The sequence below is a fragment of the Brienomyrus brachyistius genome, chromosome 3 (assembly GCF_023856365.1).
Source record: "Brienomyrus brachyistius isolate T26 chromosome 3, BBRACH_0.4, whole genome shotgun sequence".
In the NCBI taxonomy this organism is placed as follows: Eukaryota; Metazoa; Chordata; class Actinopteri; order Osteoglossiformes; family Mormyridae; genus Brienomyrus; species Brienomyrus brachyistius.
Genome location: NC_064535.1, coordinates 28198520 through 28212120, shown reverse-complemented (window position 1 = coordinate 28212120; position 13601 = coordinate 28198520). Strand labels below are relative to the sequence as shown.

Below are 13601 nucleotides of genomic sequence, written 5' to 3'. Positions count from 1 at the left end.
ATGTGTTGTGTGTGTGATGGGTTCAAAATAGCTTAACATCCATTATATTTAATCCATGTGTAAGTGCACTAGCACAATGAAACCTTCTTTTTAAAACTGTCAGTGCAAATTTTTCATGTCTGCGCTATTGTTTCCAATGAGGGCAGAAGAATGCTGAGGCCAAACGGAGAAGACTAATTCAAGCAAGACGAGATGAGTGGGGGGTCCACGTCGCTCGTTCCCTCGTGCTCGCGAGCGCCAGCCGGCTCGCTGCTGTCTGGATGCATATGCGGATCTCCGTCAGGATGTCGAAACGGAGACCGTACCAGGCAGAAATGCTACGTACCCGGAGCCGACGATGTCGCCCAGCTCAACAGTGTGTTTCTGAGGGATCCTTAGTATACATCCTAGGCTGCACGGGACATGCAGCCAAAACCAGCAGGTTTAGGAATGAGTCGAAGTCTGCTTTGAGTTTTCGGGCGATTCTTATAATTAATTTGTCTCGTCTAGGAGGGGACTCTTTAAAGCAATCCAGAGCGTCGCCAAATTAACGTTACAGACTGAGAAAATGCTTTAAAAGAGAGAGGTTCTTCGCTCCCGCAATCAAAAAAGAACAGAGAATGTTTACGAGGCCTGCCGTAGCCATACTGACTCTCGACCCCGAGAAGCCAGTGACGACGTCTCCCCAAACCCAGAGCCCGGGCTTTACTGCGACGGCTTAAAAATAGACGTTTCTTAAAACTGCGGCTTTTAATAACAGCGGGTAAAAATGTGCTGCGAGTTAACTGCCCCATCAAGGAAAACCAAGAGAAACACAGAGAGAGTCCCAAAACAAATTGGGAGGGCAAATAAAGAGATTTTGCTCTTTTTGGGGTGCGAGCCGAAGCGAAACGGGACAAAGGCGGACCGCACGTCTGGGGTGAGCTCGCGCGGCGAGGAGTCCGGGCACTTTAACGGCGAGCTTTCGGTCAGCCCCAGCCTGACGTCATGCCGCCAGTGCGTGGGAACGAGGAAACGCCGTCCGCCCTTTTGCTGGGAGCGAAGGTTCGAGCGCGGCGTTGTCACCCATACCTGCTAATTATCCACTTTGTCAGTGATTGGCATATATGGTAACATGGTAGACTTACCCTGTTTTACCGACTAACAGTGATGCTATTTTTTTCCGTACACATTGTTATTTTTTGTCTCATGCATGTATATATGTTATTTGTGTATATCTGTGTTTTCATTAGTATATTCACATACCTACATAACTGCTTCCAGAAGTGAAGTAAAAGCAGGTGTTTCAGTTAATCAGTGTTTCAGTAATGTGTCGATGCAGTGTGTTAAACTATCCAGCTTTGTTTTTGACCTTACAAATCATGCGCAGTAGGGGGATTTGTGTCGAGATTTTTGTTTGACTTTCTTTCTGGTTATTTGTTTGCTTATACAAACTTTCTTTTTTTTGCTCAGAAAATGGTAACCTGCATCAGTGTGGAGAGCTGAAGGTTGTTGCTTGCAAATATATTTTTAAGTCTGAAGTTCTTTGTAATTAAATTCTTCACTATTTCACTGTGTTTTATGTCTTTTAGGTGCCTGTTAGGATGGATGATGACGATTTTGGGGGATTTGAGGTAGGTATCACCTTTTTAATGATTTAAAATAGGCTGCATGCGCACCAGGTATCACATAAGCCACATAAGCTCCAACGGTTTACAGCTCATTCAAGGCACCTTTTGTTGTTCTGGCATTAACCTACACATGCACGTTATTCTCTGACTTGTTTTTTTAGCTTAAGTGAGGCTCCAGTCACCGCTGACACTGCACTAAATGCATCACCTCAATACAGCATCTCTGTATCAGTTTCAGAGGAACGTATGTATTTTTTACGGTATTAAGAACGATACCTTCTGGATTTCTAAATACTGGGGAATGTCACAACGCTGTCATGCATCCCACGCCTAACTCCAAAACTTATAAAGCATTCCTCACTAGATATAAAATGACCGTGGGATTGTCTGGTTTTGAGATCTCCACTGTTGAGCTTACGTGGAAGGTCTTCTTGGCGCCTCCATTGGCCACTTACAAACGAATCAGAATCAGAATATCTTTATTGTCATTGTAACATGTACATCGAAATTAGGTGCAGTCCTTGCGGCATCAAAGAATTATAAAATAAATTGCATATAAAAGATATTGCACGAGATTATATCTATTGCACTCAAGTTGTATGAAGGATAAGGTGTCATTCAGCGCCCTGATAGCGATGGTAGAAACTAATATTCAGTCTGTTAGTCCTTGTTTTGATGCTCCTGTATCTTTTGCTTGATGGCAGCAGTTGGAAAAAGTCATGAGCGTGGTGTGAGGAGTCTTTTAGGAAGTTTTCTGCTTTTCTGAGGCAGCGAGAGCTGTGCAGTTCATGCAGAGAGGGTAAAGGAGAGCCGATGATCTCCTGGGCAGTCTTTACAATCCGCATGAAATGCATGAAGACCCATCTGTTCCAGGAATTCCTCTAGTAGCTGGTTGCCTTTCTGTGTTCCCTGAATGTTTTTAATGTTGCACTTCTGGTCATTGGATTGTCCTGCTGGTTCATGCTTTGTTGGAAGATGACGTGTAGCTCTTGCTGATTCTCTGCCACTTCCACTCGTAACTGGACATTTCGTTGAATGCTCAGCTTAGCAGCACTAATGCCTAGTAAACACCTCGGCAGTATGTTAGTTTGTAATGTTTGTAAAGGCTGCTTTTCCTTCACTCTGGTAGAAACCATTTCTACAGTTATTAGATCAGATAGCCAGATCATGTAATATGACTCGCTCTCCTTTATAGGTAGCTTGGTGTGTCCAGACTTGTAACTGGTACTGTGTAGTCTAATATTACATATATCAGACCCCACAATGTCTAACACAGTGCTTCTGGTTCCAGCATTTATGTTTTTCGTTATTATGAATGCTTTTAGCATCATATTTTTATAATGAAATTCTGGTCTTGATCTTGCTAGAACTGCAGTAAATTCTCATGAAACCAGGGTTCATAGATGATGTAAATTATAAGCACATGAACTTGAGATTTCTACTAATAAACCAAATACAATTGCACTTACATGATAGCAGCTTGGGTGGGGAAAAAAAATAAATGTATTCCCCGGATACAAGCATTTCAAGCTTGAATACAGTTTCTTTTTCTCGGTTTCTGAAGAATGTGTTCTCTTTCACATTGGGTTTGCCAGAGGACGTTCAGCATTGTTGTTCAGTGGCCTGAGTATCTCCCTTTCGGATGTGGTGGCATTTGACTCCATTGGAGCGCATCCGATGAAATGAATCATCTGCTCCATGTTTTGTTCAATGTTCCGTAAAAGTATCTTAGCATCCTCTCCCACACGCATTGTGCGGGTGGAAATTACTAAACAGTGAGACACACACACACACACACACACACACACACCCAAACACACATACCTGTGACTGATTGTATTTTGAATATGAAGCAAGTTTGCTGTGTCTGTTATAAAGAGAGGGAGAGAGCGTGCTTTATTTGTGGTACAGCGCATATCCCATCCTGCTCTCCTTTTTGAGCTATATACACATGTCAGAGCAAAGCCTGGTGTTCCAGCGCATGGCTAGCCGTATATCCCTCACTCCCTCACACCTGAAGCTTGTTTTTGGGCGTTAGGATTTTGCTCAGGGGCCCAACGGGGGCATCAGTCTGCCATTCCTGTGATTTTGAACCAGCGACCTGATGCCGGGCTTGTCTTAGCATGTTGAGTCACTCCACCCCTATAAATCAGAAATGCTATTGAAATAGTCTTATCACTCCCTCCTGTCCCATCACCTGTGATATCTCTGAGCTATCATACTGAGTGAGTCAGAAAATAAGTCACCATTCATTCTGCTACAGTTCATTCCCATTATCATGACAGGTATAGTAGCCCATAGATATTTACCAGCATGCCTCATTACAGATCAGTGGTTCTCAAACTCGGTGCTCGGGCCCCACCGACTTGATTTCTATTAACATATTTTTTGATGCTTTGGATCAGGAATGCTATTATGCTGTATATTTTCCCTCAAATTAGCAATTGGCTGTTCCTGTTACTCCGCATCATTAGCACTGCCCCCCCCCATTATGAAGTACCAGCATGTGTCCTCATATTTGTATCAGTTGAGAGTGAGCTCTTCCATGGAAGTATGAAGTATTTCCTCTTTCCCAGATTGTGCAACCTGAGTAATTTATTTTTTCCCATAAATAAGAATGAATGAATTTTGTTTCCTGTTCTATTGAACCCCTTATTGATGACTAATTAGGAATGAGAACCTTCAGAGGTTTTTCACCATGAGGGGCAGGATCCAGGTGCATGCTGAGAAAGTGTGTCGTATCAACAGATAAGCTGGGTGATCGATTCACCAGGATATTCTAAGGGCAAATTGCTCATCTGGTGGGTTGCAAAAATGTTTTCTCATCTTGCATCATTAATTCCGCCTGTTTTCATGTCTTTTGTGAGAGAGAACACTAGCTCGTGTTATATTTCACTAGAGCAGCCCCCCACAGCCGTAATCATGCATTTCTCAATATGAACTCTGAGTCCGGCTCTGATGTAATTGTCCCAGCATCAGAAAGTCTCGCTTCCCATGTGGTGACACACTTTTCCAGGGATGACTCCTTCTCCCATAGCCCGGTGGGCCAGTCCTGGCTCCGGGGATCTCGCAGAGGGTTTGCCATGTTGCCTCAGGGGAGGTTTGGCTATAGGTGGCATGGAGAACACTATAAAATACAAGCAAACAAACGACAACAGCGGAGTTAGTCTGTTCCCATCCTATAGCTACATTATTAGGTCTGAAATCTGGTTTCATGCTGTTTTTGAGATTTATGTTAAGAAAACTCCAATATTTTCTCTCTTTTAATCGAATGCTTCATGGAGTTAAGGTGCAAATTAACTTTTGCCACTTGGTTAGCAGTCAGGAGAGGTGTAACTGCCAGTAATTTGTTTTTGCAACGAGGTCGTGAGGTTTTTGCTCAAAAGGTAGATCAGTGATGCTTTTTCTGTCTGCTGTTAAGGCCTCGTCTCGCTTTATCTTAAAAACTGAAATGGGCATAATAGTGCTTCACACCACGGCGGTGGACTGACTATAGTTCTAGATGACTCCTCCTCTACTGGGCTTGTCTTTTCAAAAGCATGTGTTACTGGCAGTAATGGCCATTTGTTTGGATGTTGTCATCATTACCAGATCCGTGCTATTTCTAATAGCTGTTCCTGAAGTCATAATCTACAAAAAAGATTAATAACTGCATTCATAGTATTATGCAAGCTTCCATATGGCATCTGGATGCTGTTTGAAAGCCTACAAATGATCCTGAGCTTTGCACTGAATGTTTACGTAGAATACGCCCCTTAACGTTGCTGTCTCTGTTTCGCAGCCGCCGCCTAATGTTAACGTCTTGCATGTTGATTTATTTTTGCGTGTTTTTTTTTTTTTTTCCCCCCCGAATTTTTTTATTTATTTTTTTTATTTATTTTTTTTTTTTGAAAACTTGGGCTCGCAGGCCAAATGTGAAGGAAACTGTTCAGCATTTCAGGGGATAACTGGGATACACAAAGCAGATGACCCTAAAGAGTGCCATGTGAAGGGTGGTCTTCAGGAACACGGCCCAGGGCTGTTTTGGAGAGTCACTGTTGCTCCCAACAACAATTTCCTCCCCGGCAAAAAAAAAAAAAAAAGAAGAATAAATTGCTGTGACTTGATTGTTCCAATAAGCTGGGAAGGAGTGAATTGCAGCTGGGAATTGGAGGAGCTGGACGATCCCTGTGTCCGTATCGCCCATGTGCTCGCCTCATTGGAGGAGAGCGGCTCCCTTTGTGCATTTGTTTGTTTGTTTCGAGGGTTTCTCTGTATCCAACTTTTTTTCCCCCAAATGATAAATTTTACCGAAATGGAGAACATCCCATTGCAATCAGGGCATCTAAACAGTGGAGCCTCCTTAACGTTTTTTCTTGCAGTATGTGTGTGTTGTTTAATGTGTACACCCCAAGACCCCACGCGTTGAACCTGCAGATGAATATTGTTTCTGAAGAGTTCATGCAGTCATTTGTTTTATTGATAACATCAAAAAAATTAAAATGATTTTGGGATGAATGATTACCTGGACTTATTTTAGGTATGTCTACATTTTTTTCTATTTGTAACAGAAATGCAAACAGCTGGTTCAGTAAGAATAACAATTGTTACATGTAAGCCTTTGACTTTGACTAAGGACACTGCAGCTAAAAGGCATGATTCCTTGCTTCTGGACACATTACTGTGATCTGCTGTGATGTAATAATCTCCCTGCAACCATTGACCTTCCGCAGGCAGCCGAGACATTTGACTGCGAGGATACTGCCTCTCAGACCCCTGTGTCCCCCGCCATCCCGTGGGCGGCCTTCTCCTCAGGTAAGCATTGCTTCTGGCTGCAGATGGTGATACTGCCCCCTCTGGTCTGTATGTCAAATGACACATAATCTAGCATGGGTGCAGTTCTATCAGTGCGACTTAAGACTCATTTCGTGGCGACAGGTCACATATTAGTATTGTAATGTTGTTGTTGTTTGTTGTAGTAACCACAGTATTTGATATATTCGTATGCTTTTACTTTAACTGTTTTAATGGCCTTTTTTCTTTGATTAGAATTGTAAAAATCCAGATCTTTTTCATTAGAAATGGTCTTTAAAAAAATATTTGCCATAACCTGTCTCAAGCTCTTCGAAGGTGGGTGGAAGTTTGACTTCATTGAATAATTTATATTATGCAGCTTAAATTAAAGCTTATTTATATGTGGCTACTTTGCGGTTTGGGATCTGGTGGCCTGGAACCACTCATTCGATCCCCTGAACAGGATCAGACACATCTCCTAAATTATAGACGTACGGTATTATTATATGCAGCGTCTGTAACATTTAGCCTGAAAAAAGATTCATAGTGCAGCTTTATGGTAGGGATCTCGGACTCCACAACAAGTGCTGGAGCACAAACACGTAATGGTTTAAAAAAATTTTTTTTATAAGATTTAATTTTATTTATAGGCATGCATGAGCGCATAATGTCTAACTTGGGTGGGTCATGGACGCCACTGTAGGCTGGTTCTCAGACAATCACCAGCCACAAAAGCTCGGACCCCCTCATTGTTTCTCTGAGCAGCGACCCAATGGGCTCTAAGGCTCTTTCTGGGTTGTATAGCAGAGCATCTGGTGCAAGTGTGTGTGTGTGTGTGTGTGTGTGTGTGTGTGTGTGTGTGTGTGTGTGAGAGAGAGTGCGAGAGTCTCGCTGGGTATTTATAGATGCTGAAGGACTCACTCTTAGTTCACATTGCAGTGTTATTGTGGGGCTGTTTTGATCTGAGGTTCATGGACGTTGCCAAAGAAGGAACTCTGGCTGGAAAGAAACATATCGCTGCCCACTAACTGCAAATTACAATAAATAAGGGATTACGGAATCGTACCACCCTCTCCGCCGAGGTAAATATACAAATTTGCTCATTTGCTTTGTAGCAGCGAGTAAATTAGACAGATTCCTCACCACTGGCATGGAATGAGTCGGCCCGGAGGATAATCCAAATACATCTGGGTGCCAGGAGACGTTTTCTGTGAGATTGTGGTTTTCCAATAGTCTAAACCGATCATGCAAATGCGTTACCAACAACCAGCCAGAGTTTTTATACCCCACATAAAGCCAGGAGAGGAAGAGAAGGCGAGTCGCTGTTTATTCTGTGCCGCCCACGGTCCCAGGCTGCTCTGGTTAGGCCGGCCGGCCGGACCAAACTCTCCTGTGACTTGACATGGGAAAAAAATTAGAGGGAGAGTAAAGGTGCTTCTAGGTAAGCTGGCAAAGCAATTTAGAGATGAACGACATATTGGTTAACACATCTGAATCACCAATATTCATAAAAAATCTATATACTGGCATCGATCCGATGTGTCCTTTTCGGTCCTTACTGCGAGCCGATATTTATACTTCTTCAATATTGAAAGTGAGCATCACCGGCGCTAAAGACACAACTTCTGAAATGATGGTGTTCGGACTGGATGATTAACCATTTCCCCTGGTGGAGGATGAAGGGTTTCGCTGGGTCATTCACCACTTGGAAACACCGACCCGTGACACATTTATAATGGGCTCTTTGCACATAAAGCGGTGATGCCATATCCACAGGTGCGATATATGGCTCACTTGCTTTCTGTTTGAGGAACTATGAGTGCAAGAAAGGATAAACTTGTGTGTCATAAGCTAGAAAAATAATACGACAAACACTGTTGTGCACATCTTCAAAATATAATGTAAAATTAATATCCACACATAATAGGCGTGCATTTTTTTTCAATGAAATATTTATCGCACATGTGTATATTCTAGCATTCTTGGACTATTTTACACTTTTGGATTAGATGCCAAGATGTATTTCTTTGTCCGATTAATTGAACGTTGTACAATGATGATAAAGTGGAATCTAAAATAACGTATGTAAATTCCATCAACTTCTCAAAATGCAGTGCACACGAAATTCATGTATATTAAAAAGTGGTCGCATCTGAAGACGGAGGGGAAGAAACGGCTTTCTGCTTACAGGGTCAGTGTGACTCGAATCCAGTGTCTTCAGTGTGCGTATGGCGTCTATAATAGGAGATGCCTTATTGTGTGGTGCTGTAACGGCAGTTAGGAGATACTGATGTGGTATGTGAGATTCAAAATGGATACATCATGAGTTGACCTAAGCTCTCTAGCTACTGTATTTGTCAGTATCATGACAACATCATGGATGAGCTGAATTCAATGGAACACCTTTGGGGTATTATTCCAGCGAAAGAGCAGCTGAAAAGAATCATCTGCAAAGAATGTCAGACTATCTCTCCACAGTATTGTGCAAGACTAGTATCATCCATGCCCAGGAGGATCAAATCAGTTATCAAAAATAAAGGCGAACATACAAAATATAAAAAAAATAAGAGAACGCAATGTCACTGATTTAGGGTGTACAGTAGTCTCTCTCTATTTTACGCTTCGACTTTTGTGGCTTTACTCTATCAGTTTTTTTTGTATATTCATTAAAAAGTTGATCAAAACAGTGAAAATGATACATGGCTACGCATCGGAAGCATCCTTACTCTTCGTAATTAAATGTACAATAATATATTTAACGTCTAATATGTCTCTCTTATTTTGTCCTAATACATTGCGTAATACAAGTGCAATTGTCATGACTTGCCTGTAGGATCCTCTTGTGTGCCACGCCCCCTTATTAACCACGTGTTCAGCCCGATTGTGACCAACTGTTTTCTGTCAGTTTGATTCCTCCGGTGTATTTAAGTCCGCGTCAGAGTCTGTAACCTCAGATCTGTCATTGATGGTTTGATGTTACATGGTCCTGTGTCTTGCATGAGGAGTGATTCCAAATAAACCCTTCGATCCCGACTCCTCGTCTCCCCGTTCCTGCTTCCGTGTCCAGCAAACATAACAGTAATGGTGACTAAAGGGTGTTATTTCATGTTTGGTGAATTAAAAAACATATTTAGAAGGTCGTAAACAGGTTTTCTATGCTCTAACTATGAAAATATTTGATTTATAAATAAAGAATCCTACTTTTGCGGAAATTCACTTATCGCGGTAGAGTCTAGAACTGATTAACTGTAATAAACAAGGGCCGACTGTACTGACTTTTATTGTTGGTCATTAAATAAGAAAAAATGGTTAGATTATTCAAATATATTTGCTTTTCAAATTAATTGGTCTCATTCCTGCTGGGCTTTTTGCTACAATTTAATAAAATCTATTAATTGCCCAGGATTTCTGTGTTCTCAGTTTTGTTGTAGTGTGTGTGTGTGTGTGTGTGTGTGTGTGTGTGTGTGTGTGTGTGTGTGTGTGTGTGTGTGTGTGTGTGTGTGTGTGTGTGTGTGTGTGTGTGTGTGTGTGTGTGTAGCACTGCAGTTCGAGTCATTGATCTCCCTATTGCTGGGCTCACATCAAGTCCTAATCGTCAGGGAATGGAAATATGAATCGACTCTTAAGCCACTTGTCATCTTGGGCAAAATAACATGCAAAAAATACAAGGTGCAAAGACATTACAACAGTGCAGTCAGAAACCAAATAAGTAAAAATAATCTTGGTGGGCCCCTTCTAATTCTGTTTACGTAGTTGCCAGCAAAACGCTATTAAGCTGTAGCACATTCTTGTGATTATAGGGAATTGCTGCATGTAAATGTTGGACATCTAATTCACATTTAGTCCTGCTAGTGACAATTACAGATATTTGTAATTTACAGGAAGATGTGGCAAGATGTAGTATTTGGAACAGCAAATTAAATTCTCCAAATACATGAACTTCCCTAAAATCAATAAATCACAGGTAATGTTTTTATATTTACTGTTTGTCATGTAAAGGCGCGTGTTGATAGTATGAATTGTCGGGATGTACACGGTCATTTCGTTGGTTTACGTGCAGTTCCCTGCTTTACACAGGGTGTCATCTTTTCACGATTTGTTCAGAATGTTGCGTACACCTGCTCCTGAGTTTCCATTAATATACACATCTTTTCTCCTCACATTTTGTTTGATAAATCTGACATTTTGCCTAAACAGTTGTGTACTCACATTTTGGACGTCTTTTTATGGGTGTTCAACTTTGATAAATGAGACCCCTGGTCTCTAATTTGCCAACCAGGCCAAATTTCCTGTAGGTGGCTGTGGTTGTGGGGACCTCTTGAGGGTAACAGGCTCTCTGTGCAGGCAGAGCGAGACGATGGGATCTCCAAGGATGAGTATTTTGTGCCTGAGTTCTCCTGTCACCCAAATGAAAAGTTCCTTTGCTCCAGAAGTCAGGACGTCAGCTGCTGGAGCATCAGAGGAATAGACAGAGCATCTTATATTTTTGTTTCATTTGTGCCCCCAAGTGTGCAAAATGTGACCCCTTTCCTGTGTAGTTAAAACGACTGCCAGCTCCTGCTAGCTCGCTTCAGTGATAATATTTAAGTATAAGTGTTTTTGGCTGCAACTTAAAGAATTCACAACATGAAAAAGGGCCAAAGAATGAAGTAAATATTTGGCAAGTTACGTTGTAAGTGTAAGTGTCTGGCAAGTAAGTGTTTAAACACAGATTCTTTTCTGTCAGATTTAAGGACGCTTGAAGATCTGATTGCTCATGTCTAGAGCAGTAGAACTTCAGCTTGGTCATCCATTTCACCCTAACAGGGCTGTTGTGACCGAGCATGGCCTCTGATCTGCTCCTGGTCAGTTACGCCACGGTCACCTCTGACCATGTCCAAAATCCTCATGGTGGGCAATTTCAACATTTTTAGTGAATAGATATTTTGACAAAAAATTGGTAGTTTTCACACATCCTGAATGTTTTTTTTTTTTCCAAGAAAGTACCAAAAGTAAGGTACTTCAAGGTATTTTAACTTGAGTAAAAACTGGTACCATTGCTCAATGACTCCCTAGTATGAGGCAGGGTTTTTCTGTACTGGATAAAAAAAAATGCCTGTGGTATATTACACGGCTGGACGAGATGTGATATTAATACCAACATCATATGTTACGCATGCGTAATTTTGACCTCCGCTGTTTTGCATGAGCGCTGCATGCATTCTCCGAGACATCATAATCATTTTCATCCTTGCTGTTTAAATCACTCAGACAGGATTGTGAGAAATTTATGCTGATCTCCTTTTTTGCTTTATAAATACCCCAATATTTAGTATTATTTGGAAATTTACCTGAATCGAATGGCCTGAATATGTGTGCAAGATTCTTTTCCTTCTTGTCCTGCCATCCTGATCTTGTTGTATTTGTCCTTCCGACCAGATTTTTCCGTGCATTCATCATTAACTTTTTTTTTGTTTAACTTTTGTTTTTGTTTTCTGTGTTTGTAACCATCTCAAGACAGAGGTTGTATGGGGTTCAGAGACAGGCTATCTGCATATCCAAAAAGCACCCCAGCTAGCTTGGTACTTTAGGTACTGGAATTTGTGGTGCTGGTACTTGACTAGAAGTCCGAGGAAATGGGAACGTACCGAAAGTTCCATACCAAAAGTATAGTTCCTGGTGCATTGGAAAAACACCCTAAGTTAGTCCTCAGTTATAACCCAATACAGAGTATTACTTGCCCATTACCAAACATGAAATACAGGATAAACATAAAATGCCAAACATGAAATACAGAACAGTATTACAAAGGCACATAGGAGAAATGCTTTTTAGCAGAATATGCGCAGAACTAAAGAACAGAACAATCAATATGATGAATTTACAGGAAACGGTGCAAAGACGTCTTGAATAAATTAACGTAAGAGTACAACGTGCAAATGTCTGCAAAGTGCAAGGGACACTGTGTGCCGAGAGCAATGTGTAGATTAAATCTGATCCATATTACATGTTTGATTTTTCTTTTAAGTGTTCTGACTCGATACACTTTTACTTTTACACTTTTACGAGTGGATGTGTTTAGCGGTCGCAGGGTAATCAGTCTCAGATGGCCGCCTGGCCCTCGACGTCTCCTCGTCTCGGCGTCTGCCAGGCAGCCATCCCTTTAGTGTCACCCGCATCTTCTAACGCCAAGGGAGGGGCCCATTCGGGTTTAGGGGAAAGGGGTGTCCGCAATCCCTGCTGAGTCCTCGCTCTGTAAATCATCACTCTCGGCAGCCCACAGTGCCAAGCCGAGTGGTGCCGCAGTTAAAACAGAATACTCCTAACGATAACGATGTGCTTTGCCTTCCTCCCGGCCGCTGGCTGTCAGCTTCTGTGGGGTGGGGGGGGGGGGGGGCAGTAGTATTCCCAGGTCTGCTTTGGCAGGGGACTCTGTCGCAGCTGCCCAGATTTCGCTTTCCCCTGTATGTTCTGTCACCACATCACCTACTCCCCTTAACCCCCCCCACCCCCCGGTTTGGTTCCTCATAGTCACAGAGTTTGAAATGCTGTGGAGGAACTCCTCAGTGGTGTTGATGACTGGTTCCAGTCTGGTTCCTAAATAAACATGTGTCGCGGGTTCAGTTCCAGGCCTGAGTGCTCCTCCGGACATCCTTCTGGACCAGCACCCTTCATTCCAGGCGGAATCCCAGGAACCTGCACCACCTCCTTGCAGTCCCCCAGACCAGGTGGGTTGCCCTGGCTGGGTCGTGAACATTGCACCCATGCAGACACGCCTCATTGTAATGCCCAACACCTGCTACATTGGAACGTTTTACGATGATATCAGTCCGGGCCCTTTGTGCTGGTAGTGTGAACAGACCTGCTCCAGTGACGATGCCTCGGCTCAGGACCAGGGTGCTGAGTCCAGAGACGCTCCTGATATACCAGGAGGCTTGGAAACCCATGGCCAGCTGCAGCAGGCTCTGTCCAACCTGAAGACCAAGCTGATGGTCAGCGAGGAGGAGAAGGCTCGCATCCAGCAGGTCAGCTCCATTTGGCCCTTGTATGTGTTGAGAGTAGGATTAAGCTCGTACGTTCAAAAGGTAATATCCCCATTTTATGACTAATGCTGTTATATGCACTTTGGCATTGTCATATAGCAAAATTGCAAGCTAGCAACGCTGCATGTTAGCTAGTTTTTCATTAATGCCATGTTTAGCTTGACTTGAAGTGACCTATGTGAAAGACAAAAGTTAACGGGCTACATTGCTACCATGC

General features: G+C 42.5%; 1 protein-coding gene across 4 annotated transcripts in view; it reads left to right on the top strand.

Annotated features, from left to right (window-relative positions):
• The window catches only part of LOC125738445 (coiled-coil domain-containing protein 91-like), an 85672-nt gene that overhangs the window by 16582 nt on the left and 55489 nt on the right, over positions 1-13601 (top strand). Inside the window, exons 1-6 of one of the 4 annotated variants that reach the window (XM_049007380.1) lie at positions 913-1088; positions 1432-1466; positions 1551-1592; positions 6302-6383; positions 12966-13069; positions 13193-13366. In XM_049007380.1, the coding sequence (XP_048863337.1) occupies positions 1563-1592; positions 6302-6383; positions 12966-13069; positions 13193-13366 (390 nt within the window). In that variant the 5' untranslated portion in view covers positions 913-1088; positions 1432-1466; positions 1551-1562. Of the gene's footprint in view, positions 1-912; positions 1089-1431; positions 1467-1550; positions 1593-6301; positions 6384-12965; positions 13070-13192; positions 13367-13601 lie in introns of those variants that run through there. The other 3 variants (XM_049007381.1, XM_049007378.1, XM_049007379.1) reach the window with 3 other exon arrangements.